Here is an 18,489-nt window from a genome sequence, read left to right on the forward strand (position 1 = left end):
TCATCCTACAATGCGGAAGTTAATGAGGAGCATCCGACTTTCTTGTCCTCCAGAACCACAATACTCTTCCCTCTGCAATGTTAATCGGATTCTTCACCTATTCCTCCCTTGGTAAAACAACAGATCTATTTCATGAAAGGAATGATAAGGTAAGATGGCCATGCTACTTTATATAATCTCCTGTAGAAGGGTACGGGATGTCAAGGCTCTACACATTACATGTAATTAGCACAGAAAGGGTTAAATCAATATTTCTAAATGGACAAAGTAACTAAGGTGATATCTGACCCTTCATTTGAGGACAATCACAAACGGTGTGTAGAATTGTTATATTCTTGTTTTGACCTATTGGTCCTGACCTTGTGTTGTACCCTCCCTCATCTATGGTCCTGTATTTTTCTCGCCTATGATATTATTGATTGCATTTATCTCTGCTCTCTGAACAATTGTAAAGCACTCAGATACATTCAAGGGTCATGTTGGAACTATATAAAACTCTAAATAATTAGGAGCAAACGACGTAGGAATTGAGACCTCTGGGACAGCTGCAATTAATTATTGCCATCGAAAAGCCCTTTAAGGTAGTCTCCTCCTCTATCGGCAGATGGGTTCGATGGGTGATGCAAAAAGCAGGCACGGATGCACAGATTTTCGCTGCACATTTTACAGGGGCTGAAATGGCTTCTAAAGTCTTAAAGCTATGTGCTTGACTTCAGGACAGAATGAATACAGCAGACTGGTCCTTTGAGTCTAACCTTGAAAGATTTTACTTCAAGCCGGTGGTGGATATAGCTTCCAAGGTGGTGAGTAAGCTTCAAACTAGCTAAATACTGGATCTGGTCCTGACATACAAGAAAACATTTCCTAACTTTTCTAACGGAAAGTTTCAATTCAATTAAGGGCATGGAGGTGAAGATTATTCCGCCTGATATTTTCCCCCATTACACTAAACGTGCTACAAATATACAGGACTACATACATGGTAGATAGAAAATATATGTGTTTATGAAGGTAACATTGCTTTGTGGTTGATAATCCGATCAATCTTGTTCTATGGTACTGCAGTATGCTTCATAATAAATTGAGGTTTGATAGGTAATTTCTTAAGTAACAGTGTCCTTTGTTTACAAGCAACGAATCATGCACACTGGAATAACCTGAAAGTTACCAAAAAGAGGGAAAGAGAGAAATGAATACCTTGCACAATCTGCCCTGACCTTGGTTGGACATATGGTTGTTTTTCCCTTCCCTAGTGTTAATGGGAAAGATAGTTTGAGATTTTTTTTAATGAAGTTATGGCTGCTGTTAAAAATAAACTGACGAAAGACATCCCAATCCTTGCCTCTGTGTCCTCAACTGCTTCGCTGTGGCACGAATTCCGCCACTGTGCTGGGACATTCCAATCTTGGGCATGGATCTGACAGCCCCCAGCCGTTGTGCGCCTACGTCCACCATGACTCATGACTACCAGGTGCAGCGATGAGCACGGAAAAGGTTAAAAGAATTGAAAGTTTCTGTTACAAAAACTAGGAATTGTTTTTGTCTCTCCTTCAAAGCTTTCAAACCCTGCCTACACGACTACTGCATGGCAAAAACCTGTGCGGGGAGGGGATACATGTACATTTTTCTCCACCAATTGTTGACCTTTGAACATAGATCTTAACAGAATGGCCTTCGGCTTCATAAAGTTAGTTATTGAGGGTCTATGGGTAAAGTACCTGTAAGAAAAAGGCTTCAAGTGGGGGCTGGGGGACCAGTCCGGCAGAACCTAAGTGGGGGCTTGGCTTTAGAAGGTCGCAAGACCACACAGACACCATAGGTTCACTTGAGCCCAGGCTGAGAGCTCGGGTGCAGAGGTGTTTGTCGGGTGGATCTGACCTCCCTTGAAGTCCCTTGATGTGCAAATGAGATTTGGCGGCTGTGATATTCTGGCTGAACGAAAACAGCCTTGGTGCGTGCAACTGACTCTGGTACCTCAGGTGTTGCTGCTAGGAGGCATCTGGGGGTCCTGGCGCCTCCAAACTTGGCAGGGAAACGGATCTGACCTCCTGGAGCAACAAATATCTCTTTGTGGAGTGCTGCTCCCTTGGTGGGTCCAGGGGTCGACAGAACGCTGTACCGAGCAGAGGCGGTCACCACTCCAAGAGAGAAGCTGCTGGGCCGATGTAGTGCTGGGCAGACCTCCAAGTGTTTGGGGAGGCTGTTCCGCTTCTGGACGAGTTGGTCAGTGATTGTCAGGAAAGCAGCAGCCGGGCACGGTTTTGTACCACATTAGGTGCCTGTCCACAGTTCCCACGTTTCTTTCTCCTTCTTTCAGGCAGACAGATCTGAGTTTGAGGTGTCGGGCCACCTAAATACTCAACTTAGTGGCGTTAAGGAGAGCGAAGGGTAGTGCCAATGGGCTACTTACCCTTGTGGTCATTACAACCCCTAAATATCTTCTTCCTGTGGGGGAGTGGGCATAACCATGTCCCAGAGTTGATTACTCCACCAAAAACAAATTGGTGGAACCCTTCCTTTGTGGAGCAGATCAGATAACCCACCTTAGTGGTGCGACTAGCCTGGTAGTGCAACACGCCTACCTACATAGCTAATCTCCCGCCTGTCCTGGTGCCAACTGGGCCTCATGGCAGGGGGTGGTGTCTCCCAGGTCTTGGGGAAGCCAGGGCTGCATATCAAATCGGCAGGAGCTTTGAAGTCCCTGGCCCATGATATGCAGATTCACCAGCCATCCGGCTGAAGTAGGTGTGAACACCTTCCTCTGGAGCCGGCATGGTTTCTGGCCTCAGAGGGCGTGGGCTCTCAACTCCAGGGGGTCAGAAACTAATCTGTGGTGGCAGGCTGGTCGATACCATTTAGTCAGCACACTAGAGGATGGTAGTTTTTCAGGGGGCACCTTTAAGGTGCCCTCTGGGTGCATGTCAGTACAGATGTATTAAGATAAGGTGTTTGATAGAGAAGGCATGGCTTGGCAGTTCGGGCTGGACTGTTCCCATGAGGCAGAGGGTCAGACTGATTTGCAAATGGCCATGTCTGAACTGGGGTGGCAGAGTGGACTAAAGAACGGTGATGGATTAAACCCAGATCCGTTGACTGGGGGAGATTGCTTGTATTGTCAACGCTCCGTCCATCATTTCCTTTGGTTTTTCTTTGTTCGCCATAAGTTGGCAGGGTATGCTCAGACGTGAGTCCCTTTCTCACTTTGCCACTGGATTCAAGCAAGCCGGGCTGAAGGCGGCTGGAATGCCAGAAACCGGGCCTCGGTAGCTTGTTTCCAGTCCAGGGAAGGCATGGCTTGGCAGTTCGGGCTGGACTGTTCCCATGAGGCACAGAGTCAGACTGATTTGCATATGGCCAAGTCTGAACTGGGGTGGCAGAGTGGGTTAAAGAACGGTGATGGATTAAACCCAGATCAATTGACTGGGGGTGATTGCTTGTATTGTCAACGCTCCGTCCATCATTTCCTTTGGTTTTTCTTTGTTTGATACTAAACACCATAAGTTTCAGTGAAGCCATCATGTAGCTGGAGAGCTCGTACTAACAAGTGTCCAGTACATGTACTTAAGATGGCTTCCCTGTTCACTTGTACCATTTATCAATGAAACTAGACAGCACAAGGGCATATGTAATATGATCAGTGCTTAACCTGTTAACTTCGGCGGTAATTCCGCCGCAGTGCGCGCGTTTACGATCGCGGGTGGAATGCCGTGAGCCAATGGCCGACGGTAGCACTGGGGAGGTAGCGTTGCCGTCGGCCGACGGCAGCGCTTAAGGGGTTAATTTAAGCCATTGGCTTCCGGTGGTCAGCACAGGCATTTAATCAACACCAGCGCTTTTCATGAGCACAAGTTAAGGACACATTAATTTAAGGGGAGATTAAGTGATTTGCCCAGAATCAAAGGATGTTGGGCCAACCAGAGACTCAAACCCGGTTTCCACAGCTCCGAAGTTTGCAGCTCTGGCCATTACGCCACATTCTCTCCCCACTTTCCTGATTAGCAGTTGGTTCTGTTTTAGGCGGTGCTCACCGGAGAAATGGGCTAGTGCAAGCTGCTTGTTGACGAGAGCCCCTGTACTTTTTTTTTTTTTTACATTACAAATTAACCACTGAATATGATGCACCCTGCCTTAGGGCTACAAGGCCTGTTGTAGGGGTGACTTACATATATTAGATGCAGGGGCTTTGGGATGGCACACAGTAGTGTGCCATGTCGTGTTTTCACTCATGGTTTGCAACTGGACAATGCAGTCTGCAATGGCAGGTTGCATGTAATTTGTATAGGGGTCCCTTGGGGTTACATAATACATGCTGCAGCCCTTAGGGACCTTCTTTGGTACCCATGCCCTAGGTACCAGGAGTACCACATACTAGGGACCTAAAGTGGTGCCAAAGTGTGTGTCAATTGTTTTAGAATCAACACATTTTACCTTGTTTTAGGGAAAGAGCACTGCCACTTGGGCCTGGGTAGCAGGTACCCAGTGCACATCAGTCGGAAAAAAAATCAGTACCAGTGGCCAAATGTGGGGGTGACCATGACAAAATGGGGTACTTTCTTCCAATATGCAACGTGAACACAGAAGCTAAGTCAGTGCAGTGGGCCCCACCTACTGCCACTGGAGAGCTATTTCTCAATTCCGTGTCCAGTTGGCCACTGAAAAGGAATTCAAGGTGTGAGGAATATGCAGGAAATCGTATACACAGATATATATATTTATATAATATATATACATAATCAATCAATCAAGACATTTGTAGAGCGCACTACTTACCCGGAGGGTCTCAAGGCGCTTGGGGGGGGGTGCTGCTACTGCTCGAACAGCCAGGTCTTGAGCTTCTTCCTGAAGGAGAGGTGGTCTTGGGTCAGGCGCAGGTCGGGAGGGAGGGAGGGAGTTCCAGGTCTTGGCGGCCAGGTAGGAGAAGGACCTTCCTCCTGTTGTCGTTCTTCGGATGCGGGGGGACGGCGGCGAGGGCGTGACTGGCTGATCGGAGATGGCGCTTGGGAGCGTAGAAGTTGATGCGGTTGTTGAGGTAGCTCGGGCCTTGATCGTGTAGGGCTTTGTGTGCGTGGGTGAGGAGACGGAAGGTGATTCTTTTGTTGACGGGGAGCCAGTGCAGGTCTCTCAGGTGTGCGGAGATGTGGCTGTTCCGTGGGATGTCGAGGATGAGTCTGGCTGAGGTGTTCTGGATCCGCTGGAGTCTCTTCTGGAGCTTGGCGGTGGTTCCGGCGTAGAGGGCGTTGCCGTAGTCCAGTCGGCTGGTGACGAGGGCCTGGGTGACCGTCTTTCTTGTTTCGGTGGGGATCCACCGGAAGATCTTCCGTAGCATGCGCAGGATGTTGAAGCACGACGAGGAGACGGAGTTGACTTGTCTGGTCATAGAGAGTGAGGAGTCCAGGATGAAGCCCAGGTTGCGTGCGTGGTCTGCCGGTTTGGGTGCGGTGCCCAGGGCGGGGGGCCACCAGAAGTCGTCCCAGGCGGAGGGCGAGGAGCCCAGGATGAGGACTTTCGTCTTATCGGAGTTCAGTTTCAGGCGGCTGGTCGTCATCCACTCGGCTACGTTTTTCATCCCTTCGTGAAGGTCGGCTCTGGCGGCGGCGGGGTCGTTGGTCAGGGAGAGGATCTGCTGGGTGTCGTCAGCGTAGGAGATGATGTTGAGGTTGTGTTGGCGTGCGATGGCCGCGAGGGGGCTCATGTAGACGTTGAAGAGGGTGGGGCTCAGCGAGGATCCTTGAGGGACGCCGCAGATGACTTCGGTGGCCTCCGACTTGTATGGTGGTAGTCGGACTCTCTGTGTTCTTCCGTCGAGGAAGGAGATGATCCATTCCAGTGCCTTCTCCTGGATTCCGACGTTGCTGAGGCGCTGCACTAGGGTGCAGTGGCAGACAGTGTTTAATGCCGCGGAGAGGTCTAGGAGGATGAGGGCCGCTGTTTCCCCGTTGTCCATCAGGGCTCGGATGTCATCGGTGGCAGCGATGAGGGCGGTCTCGGTACTGTGGTTGGCTCGGAAGCCAGACTGTGAGCGGTCGAGGGATCCATTCGTCTCGAGGAAGGCGGCCAGCTGTTTGTTGACGGTCTTCTCGATGACTTTCGCTGGAAACGGGAGGAGCGAGATGGGGCGGTAATTCTTGAGTTCGGTGGGGTCCGCTGTGGGTTTCTTGAGTAGGGCGCTGAGTTCGGCGTGCTTCCAGCTCTCCGGGAAGGTGGCGGTGTCGAAGGAGGTGTTGATGATGTCCCGCAGGTGGGGTGCGATGACATCGTCGGCCTTGTTGAAGACGTGGTGAGGGCAGGGGTCGGTTGGAGATCCGGAGTGGATGGAGTTCATCATGCGGACGGTGTCTTCGGTGCTGATCGGAGTCCAGGCGCGGAGGGTGGTGGTGGGGGGCGGTGGTTCGGTCGTGGCGTGCGTCGGTTGAGTGCTGAAGCTGTTGTGTATGTCCGTGATCTTGTTGTGGAAGTAGGAGGCGAGGGAGTTGCAGAGGTCTTGCGATGGGGTGATGTCGTTGATTCCGGGGTTGGGGTTGGAGAGCTCTTTCACGATGTTGAAGAGTTCCTTGCAGTTGTGTGCGTTGTTGTCCAGCCGGTCCTTGAATGCAGTTTTCTTGGTGGCGCAGATCAGTTGGTGGTGCTTCCGGGTGGCAAGCTTGAGGGTGGTCATGTTGTCCGGTGTTGGTTCCTTTCTCCAGGCTTTCTCGAGGGCTCGGCAGTTCTTCTTGGAGCTCTTGAGTTTGTCGGTGAACCAAGGGGCCTTCTTGCTGCCGGGTCTGCTGGGCGGGGTCCTCAGTGGGGCGAGTTCGTCCGCGCAGTTGCTGATCCACTTCGTGAGGTTGTCGGCGGCCTGGCTGGGGTTCGCTGAGCTGGCTGGAGGGTGCTGGCTCAGGGATGCGGCGAGCTGGTCGGCTGTGATCTTGTTCCAGCTTCTTCGAGCAACCTGTTGCTGGTGGATCGTCGTTCTTTTGAAGGTGAAGTGGACGCAGCTGTGGTCCGTCCAGTGGAGTCCGGTGGCGTGGCTGAAGGCGATGTCTTTGCTGGATGAGAAGACGGCGTCGAGTGTGTGTCCGGCGAGGTGGGTGGGGGTGGACACCAGCTGCTTGAGACCGAGGTTGGCGAGGTTGTCGAGCAGGGTGATGGTGTTGCGGTCGTTGTTGTTCTCCAGGTGGAAGTTGATGTCCCCCAGGAGGATGTAGTCAACGGAGGGGAGGGCATGCGGGCTGATGAAGTCGGCGATGTCCTCGCTGAATTGTGTGCGTGGTCCCGGGGGTCGGTAGATCAGGGTGCCTCTGAGGGTGGTTTTGGGGTCCGTGTGGATCTGGAAGAGCAGGTGTTCGGCGGATGTCAGGGTGTCGTCGGTGTTGGTCTTGATGTGGATGGTGTCCCTGTAGATGATGGCGATGCCTCCTCCAGTCTGGTTGTCGCGGTCTCTTCGGGTGATTTTGTAGCCCTCTGGGATGGCGATGGCGATGTCGGGCGCTGAGGAGTCGTTCATCCAGGTTTCCGTGAGGAAGGCGACGTCAGGAGCTGTGGTGTCGAGGAGGTTCCAGAGTTCGATGGCGTGTCTGTGGACAGAGCGGGTGTTGAGGAGGATGCACTTCAGGTGGTTGCTGCTGGTGTTCGGCTTGGCGGGTGCTGGTGCGGGGCAGGTCCGGATGCAGGTGAACTTGCAGGCGTGGCAGCTGAAGGGTCCGTGGGTTCGTCTCAGGGTGGCTCGTAGCATCCCGGGATTCGGCCGGTGTTGAGTGCGTTGAGGGTGGCGGCGTCGTAGGTCCGGCGGGTGGGTTGGTGTCTGCGGGGCCCAGGGGTCCTGGCACTGGGCGCGGTCCAGGCGCGGACGGGCGCAGACGGGCTTACCTTAGGCGCACCTTTGGCGCGCTTAGGACGCGCCCGCTGCGCGTGCACCCTGCGCGTGTGCCACTCTGCCATATGTGGAGAGTGGGGGGGGGCGGAGCGCGGGAGGGCAGCTGGGAGGCGGGAGCGGGGAGGGCACAGAAAGGAAGAGGGCGAGGCCGCGTGAACGGCGGCGGGAAGAGGGGAGCGGGGCGGGGAGGGACACATCAGCAGTAAAATACAGTGAAACGGGCAGCCGAGTCCTACCGTGGACGGCGGAGCCGGCCCAGCGGGGCGGGGGTCAGAGCGCTCACAGAGTGCGAGCGGAGCTATGCAGCAGGGCAGGCCGCCGAGGAGGGCGGACCTGCGAGGAGAGCGAGGCTGGGAGCAGCAGCAAGGGGAGAGGGCTCCGGCACAGCTGGTGGCCGTGCGGCTGGTGGCCGTGCGGCGCGGGAGTGTCCTGCAAGCAGGTCACGCTGGACTACATACATACATCTACGCACACAAACACACACACATACATATTTCTTTTTTTTTGGATTGCTGAGCATCTAGAACCCTGGGATCACAGAATCCTCCAAGTTAGCAAATAGTAGTAAAAAGTCTCCTTTCAAAATTAATCGACTCCTTTTAAATATGGTCAACATCAAAAGTCACCGGGTTGAACTCCTGGGGAAATTGACTTTCAACGGACCAAGATCCATCAATACAAGCAGAAAAGAGGTGGGGGACGTCTAGCAAAATCGACCATAATGTAAAGGGAACAAGTATCTTAGTATGAGAAGTTGTTAAACCAGTCAATGCAGACAGCCCTCATCCACCCGTCCATCCCTTTTACCAAAAGCATGAGGTGCTCCAGGTCCCTCTGCAGGGATGGCGGTGACTCATTCCCCATCTGTATGCTCATGTGAATCATGCGAGCATCCTCCTCCGCTCGGTTTCTCAGCTGCTTCACCTAACGCGATGGAAAACAGAGGCAATACATTAGTTTATATTGGTCTCAATATTCATATAGTTCGAACAGATTAAATAATATAAACTGATAACACTGCACATTTATAAAAACATTTAAAGAGGGGGGAAATAAGGTGGTTACAATCAGTATAATTTTAACAAGAGGACTAGTGACAAAGGGATATGGAGGAGACTGTCACTATTTGATAAAGATGTCCAGACTTGGCATATTACACCCATTCACATTTGTCAGGACGGAATATCACTGTCAATGAGGCTTCAGGAATACTTAACAGACTGACCTAGCACACAACCAGTGGAATGATGTCAGAGGCTACTAAAGGATAGCACCCTATAATAAGTTTAGTTAACCATTGTTCTTAAACTTTTCTTAATATTTCTAAAATCCAACAAAGTAATTACATTACATACAGAATACAACCAAAATGCTTGACAGGGCCTAAAATGCCTCTAGATGCACAAATATCCATTATACCAATGCAATCATTAGCACAGCAGAAATGGTTGGATCAGGATTTATCATGCACCACCTCACTTCAGCTTACACTGAAAATTAGGCTGGTCCTATACAGGAAACAGAACGAGTATTTATGTTTTTGTATTGGTTTGTACCCACTCCCCCTACAGTCACCTGCTTTTTGTCCTTTAATGGGAGCAGCCATTGATCATTTAAAAAAAATGGCTCCTTTAAAGTACTCCAAAGAGCAATGTCAGCAAGTTTACCAAACACTGCTCCCGGCAGTCAGTTTCAAGTCGTGAAAGGGCTGGACTTATGTTTTCCTCATAAGCCTCACATAACATGTGCAAAATTCAGAAACTGATTATATCGTCGAGGTTTTCCTCACCTTTAGCCTTTGACTCTACTCCAATGGCAGATTGTAGCCTCTGGAACAAGTCTGAAAATTCCCTCCATACATTCGAACTAATTTTAGAGAGAGTGTCAACTTTAGACCTCCCAACCTTGACCTTTACTGCTGCTTCCACCACCATAATGCTCAAATCTGACAACTCTTTACACACAGGTTATCATACTTCTGGTGTAGGTGTTCCAAGACAGTAGAACTCCTTCGTCCAGCAGTGGCCCTGATATGTTGTTCTCTTGCTTATTCCCCGTCACTCTGGCAGCAAAGGTGGACAGATGAGGACAGGCTGCAGTCATGAGTTGGACTTGCATGTGCGTGGGGGCAGAAGGAGGTTTAAGGCTTCTGGACTCCTCGGGTTCACTACGAGTCTAACCAAGTCTTGGTCAATGGGACAGAGGTTTCAGACAGACAGAATGAACCTACTTGTTTTGAATGGTCTCTGGGTTCAACACCTTACACTTTAGTGGGCTTAAGTCGAGGCTGCTGAGTTTCCATTTGAAAAATAGTAAAACCCAGGGAGAAACTGACTAAAATGGAGGCTGCCAACCAGGCTATGAAGGGGAACTTAGCGAGTATGAGCAGTCCTTCTAGTCCAAGTAATACCAGGTGTCAGCAAAGAATTCAGTGATGGTTCAAAACGTGAGACTATAGTGCGATCGATGGGGATCGCCTTAACAGAGATGGTGAAGTTGAAGAAATCTGCTATTGAGTGACTAGTGTACTTGGCAGAGTGATTAGGAGATATTAGAAAAAAAAGTGAAAGGGGTAGCACAGTGTTGAGGCTCTCAAGGGCAGTAAAGAAGAGTTTGCCAGAGCCATTGCTAGAGAAAACCTTATTATATAGGAGGAGATTGTGTAGCACACACAGAGCGTATAGACTGCTGGCAAGAAGAACTAGAGAGAAACTGAATGCAGAAGTATTGTTAGCTATTCTGAATCCTAAGAAAGCTGAGGGGCTAGAATTCAAGCAGCACTGCAGGTGAAGACAGTGGTGTTTGACAAATATTAATCTATCAAATCTTTTTGTAGAGCGCACAGCTACTCAGAGTATGTCCCGGTGCCAAGACATATTGACCACATGCAACCCAAAAAAATAATAATTGTTTGCTGATATGCCAATTCAAACAACCTAGTTTTGAGGTTGCATTTGAAAGAAGGTTCGTCCGTCATAGCCCGTAGGTGAGCAGGGAGGGAATTCTATGCAGTGGCGGCAAGAGAGGAGAAAGAGGTGCCACCCCATTTTTTTTTCTTAATTCTCAGGACCACCACCAACATGGTGATAAGTTGGTAGATCCCAGTAAAGAGAGTTGGCGTAGTCAAACTGAGAAGTGATAAGGGCATGCATTTGTCTTCTGGAATTGAATTGCTAGCAGGTACAAACATTTTAGTGTTTATCATAAATCTGAAACAAGCACCCAACACGCCACCCACATTAAGGCCAAAAGTTCTCTTGTCAAACTTCTCCCCTAAATTACGTGCTATGGTAGCAGGGACAGGATAAGTCTGGGACAAAATTCGCCATCCCAGATAGGGGGAGATGTGCCAAGTATCAGGAATACTGCTTTGTTTTACACTGTAGATTGCTAAAATGCATACACTAGAGCAAGGCTGTTTTTTCTACATACTTAAGTAAATAAAAAAACTGATGCTAGACGGAATGCTGTAAAATGCAAATATTCACCCCAAGTCAACACAACTGGGTTTAATTTATTTTTTTTTGCCCACTACACACCCCAGTTTCGACCCAGCCATATGCAAATCAGTCTTGACCCGCCTACTCATGGGAACAGTCCAGCCCGAACTGCCAAGCCAGGTCGAGACTGATTGGCCTATGGCTGGGTTTAAACTGGAATGGCATGGGGAGCAAATAAACAATGGATTTAGGCCCTGATCTCTGAAATGGGGTGAACATTTGACATTGTTCAGCATTCTGTCCATCAATTTTAATTGTGCATGTGTCATCCCGAGTGGGACAGATATGCCCAGACGTGGGCCCGGTGCTCTCCATGCCACTGGAGTCAAGCTAGCCTGGCTGTTGATACCCCAAAAACAGTCCCAGGATGCTTGTTTTGCTTCCAGGGAGGACCTGGCCTGGCAGTTCGGGCTGGACTGTTCACATTGTGCGCGGGGTCAAGACTGATTTGCATGTGGATGAGTTTAAACTGGAATGGCATGAGGAGCAAAAAAAGATGGATTTAACCCAGATCTCAGCACTGGGGTGAATGTTTGACATTTTAAAGAGTTGGCTACCCGAGCAAACAGCACACAAATCAAAGCAACAAAATAAAGTCCAAATTTCAATCCTGAATGTATTCTACTTGTTTTTATTCCAAGTTTGCAAGGTGTCTTTCCATGATATCCATCTTCTTAACAGAGTAAGTTCAAGCCGCAGACCCTGCCAATACGTTTTTCGTCCATCCAGTTATAAGCCACGGACTTCATATGGGGTAAAACTGAGAAATTTAACTTAATTACTTTACTGCACATCGTTATATACACATAGGGTAATTAGTATCTCACTTACAATTTGTCACTTCGCAGGATTCTAAGGGAAGTAGATAGTTGTTCCCTTTTTGCACTTTGGTTATTCCTGTTTTCAACAACTATCCATCTGTTTGTTGCACTAGTGGTATACTCTACATGGGTGATGGATACTAATTACCCTATGTGTATATTAACGAACTGAGGATCCTGGGTGCTCCGTAGGTCAGTTGGAAGGAGTATATCTTGCAGCAGAGCGTACCTTATCGGCTCGAAAGGCATTTCAGCTCTTCCTCCCAATGGCACATCAACATGGGTTTCCTAAGAACCACGCCTATCCCCGATAAAGAAAGGAAAACGGCATTCAAGAGCAGGTTGTGTCCCTGGGCTTCATTCTGGAAGGATGAAAAAGTATCCCTGATAACCAGATGGTGTACAAGATACTAGTTTAACGGTGGCAGGGAGATGTACATAATATTTTTTAGGTCTTGGTTTCACAGGTTTACAGAGCAGTGACTGAGTAGTCAGGGCTGGACATGGTGAGGCTGTATATTTGTACCAGTCAAAGAACAGAAGACGGTCTAAATGGTCAGTCCATAGCCAGTAAAAAGGGTAAAAGGGCAAGGGACGACAAAGCAAACTGGGGTTCCATTAAGAGCGAGGAAATATAGACTAAACAAAGCAAGAGCATGTTACCCTCCCTGACCCAATAGTTAAGACTGGTTTCGGGGTTGGTGTCCTATACACATCGGCAGCCAGGATATGCTGGCCATCGGTGACAAAGTAAAGCCTGCAGAAAATCAATCATCTGGTAAACTTGTACACACTGTCCCCTACATACACACTTTCATGCAGTTACAGTGACTGAAAACATGCTATACACTAAGGTATGCAAGACAATCAATCCAGTCATGGGAACTGTTCATACCTCTAACAAAGGGAGGCAGAGGTATGCTCACCAAAGAGCTATATTGAAAAAGGAATGTGCCCTTGAACTATAATTGCCCCAGTATTGGAACTTTCATAGATTCCCATGCTTTGAATCATTCCCTGTCATAAGCCTGGGAGCCTCGGTAAATAGAAAATACCATAGCAGTATGTACAAAAGAGAAAGAAAGGCAATCCAATCAGAGATTTGTATAGCACGCTACTCACCCAGAGGGTCTCAAGGCGCTTAAGGGAGGGGGGTTTGTTACTGATCGAATAGCCAGGTCTTGAGTTGCTTTCTGAAGGAAAGGTGGTCCTGGGTAAGACGGAGGTGGGTGGGGAGGGAGTTCCAGGACTTGGCCGCCAGGTAGGAGAAGTATCTTCCTCCCATGGTGGCTCTTCGGATGCGTGGAACCGCCGCGAGGGCTTGGTTGGACGATCGTAGTTGGCGGGTGGGGGTGTAAAAAGTCAGGCGATTGTTGAGGTATCTGAGTCCTAGGTCTTGGAGGGCCTTGTGTGCTTGGGTGAGGAGACGGAACGTGATTCTCTTGCTGACGGGGAGCCAGTGCAAGTCTCTCAGGTGTTCGGATATGTGGTTGTGACGAGGTATGTCCAGCATGAGTCGCGCGGAGGCGTTCTGAATGCGTTGAAGTCTTTTCTGTAATTTGGCTGAGGTTCCGGCGTAGAGGATGTTTCCGTAGTCCAGTCGGCTGGTGACAAGAGCTTGGGTGACCGTCTTCCTTGTTTCAGTGGGGATCCATCTGAAGATTTTTCGTAGCATGCGTAGGATGTTAAAGCATGATGATGAGATGGCGTTGACTTGTTTGGTCATCGAGAGGGAGGAGTCTAGGATGAATCCCAAGTTGCGGGCATGGTCAGTTGGTTTGGGTGCGCTGCCTAGGGCCGGGGGCCACCATGAGTCATCCCAAGCAGAGGGGGATGATCCTAGGATGAGGACTTCCGTCTTGTCTGAGTTCAGTTTTAAGCGGCTGTTCTTCATCCACTCTGCTATGTCTTTCATCCTTTCGTGTAGGTTGGTTTTGGCGGTGGTTGGGTCTTTGGTGAGGGAGAGGATCAGCTGGGTGTCGTCAGCGTAGGAGATGATGTTAAGGTTGTGTTTGCGTGCGATGGCTGCGAGGGGGCTCATGTAGACGTCGAAGAGGGTGGGGCTGAGCGATGATCCTTGTGGTACGCCGCAGATGACTTCGGTGGCCTCTGATCTGAAAGGGGGAGGCGGACTCTCTGGGTTCTTCCGGCGAGGAACGAGATGATCCAATCCAATGCCTTATCTTGTATCCCGACGTTTTTGAGGCGTTATACTAGGGTGCAGTGGCAGACCGTGTCGAACGCTGCGGAGAGGTCCAGGAAGATGAGGGCCGCTGTTTCTCCGTTGTCGAGCAGTGTTCGGATGTCGTCTGTGGCTGCGGTTTCGGTGCTGTGGTTGGCTCGGAAGCCGGACTGTGAGGGGTCGAGGGAGCCGTTAGATTCAAGGAAGGCGGCAAATTGACTGTTGACGGTCTTCTCTATGACTTTGGCGGGGAATGGGAGGAGCGAGATGGGGCGATAGTTCTTGATTTTGGTTGGGTCTGCTGTAGGTTTCTTCAGGAGGGCGCTGAGTTCGGCATGCTTCCAGCTTTCCGGGAAGGTAGCGGTGTTGAAGGAGCAGTTGATGATACCCCGGAGTTGGGGTGCGATGACGGAGTCGGCCTTGTTGAAGATGTGATGGGGGCAAGGGTCAGTTGGCGATCCGGAGTGGATGGAGTTCATCATGCGGATGGCGTCCTCGGTGCTGATCGGGGTCCAGGCGCGAAGGGTGGTGGTGGGGGGCTTCTGTTCAGTGGTCGGAGGAGTGGATTGGTCGCCAAAGCTGTTATGTATATCTGCGATTTTGTTGTGGAAGAATGGGGCTAGAGAGTCGCAGAGGTCTTGAGAAGGGGAGATGTCGTTGTTGCCGGCATTGGGATTGGTGAGCTCTTTGACAATGTTGAAGAGTTCCTTGCTGTTGTGGGCGTTGTTGTCTAATCGATCCTTGAATGCTGATTTCTTGGTGGTGCGGATCAGCTGGTGGTGTTTGCGGGTGGCGTTCTTGAGGGCAGTCATGTCTGTGGTTGGGTTTCTTCGCCAGGTTTTCTCGAGGGTGCCGCAGTTCTTTTTGGAGTTTTTGAGGTAGTCGTTGAACCAGGAGGCTTTTTTGCTTCTTGGCTTGTTGGGATGGTTTTTCAAAGGTGCTAGTTCGTCAGGGCAGTGGGTGATCCACTGTGCGAGATTGATGGCTGCTTGATTTGGGTCCGTTGATCTGGCGGGAGGGTTTTGGTTCAGTGATGTGGTTAGGTGGTCGGTGGTAATTTTGTTCCAGTTTCTGCTCTGCGGGGAACCCGTTGCGGGTGGTGGTGGGTCGTGGTCTTACTGAAGCTGAAGTGGACGCAGCTGTGGTCCGTCCAGTGGAGTTCCGTGGTGTGATTGAAGGAGATGTTCTTGCTGGAGGAGAAGATAGCGTCGAGCGTGTGTCCGGCGTAGTGGGTGGGGGTGTTCACCAGTTGTTTGAGTCCGAGATTGGCGAGGTTGTGCAGCAGGGTGGGTGTGTTAATGTCGTTGTTATTCTCCAGGTGGAAGTTAAGGTCCCCTAAGAGAACATAGTCCTCGGAGGGGAGGGCGTGTGGGCTAACAAAGTCAATGATGTTTTCGCTGAATTGTGTGAAAGGTCCTGGGGGTCTGTAAATGAGGGTGCCTCTGAGAGTGGTCTTGGGATCGGTGTGTATCTGGAAGTGAAGGTGTTCGGCGGCTGTGAGGGTGTCGTCGGAGCTGGTCGAGATGCGGATGGTGTTGTTGTGGACGATCGCTATGCCACCTCCTGTTTGGTTGATACGGTCCCTTCGGGTGATCTTGTAGCCGTCCGGAATGGCTGTGGCGATGTCGGGTGCTGATGAGGCGTTCTTCCAGGTTTCCATGAGAAAGGCGACATCCGGAGTTGTGGTGTCGAGTAGGTTCCATAGTTCAATGGCGTGTCTGTGGGCCGAGCGGGTGTTGAGCAGGATGCACTTCAGGTGGTTGTTGTTGGAGCTCTGTTTGGCGTTTGTTGTTGCGGTGTAGGTACTGGTGCAGTAGAACTTGCAGGATTGGCAGGTGAAGGGTCCATGGGTGCGTCCTGGGGCGGCTCGGTGGCAGTCGGGGAGTTGGCCGTTGTTTAGTGCAGGGAGGGTGGCGGCGGCGTATGTTCGACGGGTGGGATGGCGCTGGGCGCGGTCCAGGCGCTGACGGGCATAGACGGGCTTACCTTTGGCGCGAATAGGGCGCGCCCGCTGCGCGTTTGCCACTCTACCATAGGTGGAGAGTGGCGGGGGCGGAGCGAGGGAGGAGCAGCTGGGAGGCGGGAGCGGGGTGGCGAGTGGGGAGGAGATCGGGCTACAAGGCACAACAAAATGGCACCACGGCGAAAACAAAACAATGCAGGATGAGATCGGGGGCACAATCTGGCACAGTTATTAATACAAGCAATGGCACAGAGATCTGGCGCAGATAATTATGCAAGCAATGACCATACTATACCAGTGAGCCAAGGAGCGGGTGGAGCGACCGGATGGATCCGTCAGGGAGAACAGCCTGTGACAGAAGGGCATGATGTAGTTTCAGTGCCAGATGATGATTATGATTCATCTGATGAGGACCAGAATGTGGAACATATCCAAAATCCTGACGCAGAATAGGACTATTATGTTATCTCAGATTCGGCTTCACCGTCCCCAGACCTTGTGCATTCGCCTCCAGCGGACATAGGGGGTTTCCATAATCTTATGGAAAGAGCATCTAAAAGATTTGGCCTTTCTGTTCCTGTGGTACAATCAGACTGTTTCCACTATGATTTTAAAGAACCTTTCAAGAATCTATATAGTAGAGCATATTTGGAATGAAGGCAAGAAGGTGATGCAGTCTCCAGCTACTGTAGCTCCGGTTCTACCGCGTCTGAGAAAAAAGTTAAGGCACCGGATGTAGGAGATTAGGGTCTGCTTCCTATGGTCACCCCCACTTTTTGCTTTTGCTTTACTGGTTTTCGACTTAGATGTGGCTGTGGGCCTGCTAATCAGACCCACAGCCCAGATGCACTCTCTCTAAATTTACCATATACTCTAGGTACATCCACAATTGGGAATTGGTTCACCTTGTCAGCCCCTGTAGAAGTGTACTATAGGTACCCAGGGCATAGGTGCATCCAAGGCCTACCAGGGGCTGCAGCATGTATTATGCCACCCCTGGCTGGCCACTCAAATAGACAAAACTGGCTGATCACTCAGCTGGGGCAAGGTCGTGTAACCACCCCTTGCTTAGGTGTAGTATTCCTATACCTACTTACATACAGACACATAGTAACCTAGTAGTCACTCCTATGGCAGGCCTGAACAATCCTGGAGGCAAAGTGCTTGGTTATGTGCGAGATGGTGCTCTAGCATGAGCTGAGCCGGTCAGCAGCTTTCGGAACCATGTCCTTATTGATGTTCTATGATATTGCCATACCATATACTCTTAAATGCATTATGAACCTCGTGGTTAAATGCTAACTTTGGTTTGGCTTTATCTAAACATGTCCTGTAAGGTGTCATACGCGTTGGAATACTACCCCCTCGCCAATTCTGGCGACGGGGGTAGCTTTCCACCCTTCTAGAGGGGAAGACATGTTAGTTCTGACTATCCCGGTTAAAGTTAACCAGAGCCCCAGCATCACAAAATGGATGCTGCTGCCACAGACACAAGTCTGACCTCCTGCTGCTGGGAGTCCTTCCAGTCACGGAGGTTTGGACAATAGGTTTCCTGCTTGGGAGGTGCGAGCACCACCCCAGACAGGAGGATGTGTATTGGGACAGGGAGGGCTGAATAGATTAAGAAACTGTCTGAGGCACACTAGGTGCTTCATGCATACTCCAGTTCAAACCGGGTGCTGGGGCACTCCAGCCCCAGCTCTGGCACGAAACTGGACAAAGGAAAGGGGGTGTAACCACCCCCCTTCCTGGTCCCACCCATAGGAGGGACCTAGTGAGCAAACCAGCCCCCTTTAGTTGTATAAAGGTAGGAGCTGACCCAGGAGACTTTAGATTAATCCTGGAATCGAACTGAAGACGAAACTCTGGACCCTTCGACGTTCACCTGAGCTGAAGACTGAAGAATCTCCCTTGTGGCCAAGGAGTGACCACCCTGGGCAACCAGGCACCATGCAGCAACTCGACTGCTTGCTTTGTCCCCATTCCCGCCGGAACCAGAGTACAGAGCCCGACAAGATCCGGACTCCCAGACCTCTCTGACCCCACTAAACGACTCCAGCACAGCTGGGCACCGTGGAAGGCGTTGGAACACGTGGGACCGGACATCTTGAAAAGCCTGCAACTTGCTAACAGCGCAGCTCCTGAGGCATCCTCGAAGCTGTGCACTGGGG

At 50.5% G+C, this 18,489-nt stretch overlaps 1 protein-coding gene across 1 annotated transcript in view; it reads right to left on the reverse strand.

Annotated features, from left to right (window-relative positions):
* Positions 1-18,489, reverse strand: part of NUP205 (nucleoporin 205) — a 967,082-nt gene that overhangs the window by 750,482 nt on the left and 198,111 nt on the right. Inside the window, exon 9 of the mRNA XM_086952983.1 lies at positions 8,660-8,776. Coding sequence (XP_086809109.1) covers positions 8,660-8,776 — 117 coding nt within the window. The remainder of the gene's footprint in view (positions 1-8,659; positions 8,777-18,489) is intronic.

This window comes from Lissotriton vulgaris, chromosome 1_2 (assembly GCF_964263255.1).
Source record: "Lissotriton vulgaris chromosome 1_2, aLisVul1.2, whole genome shotgun sequence".
Classification (NCBI taxonomy): Eukaryota; Metazoa; Chordata; class Amphibia; order Caudata; family Salamandridae; genus Lissotriton; species Lissotriton vulgaris.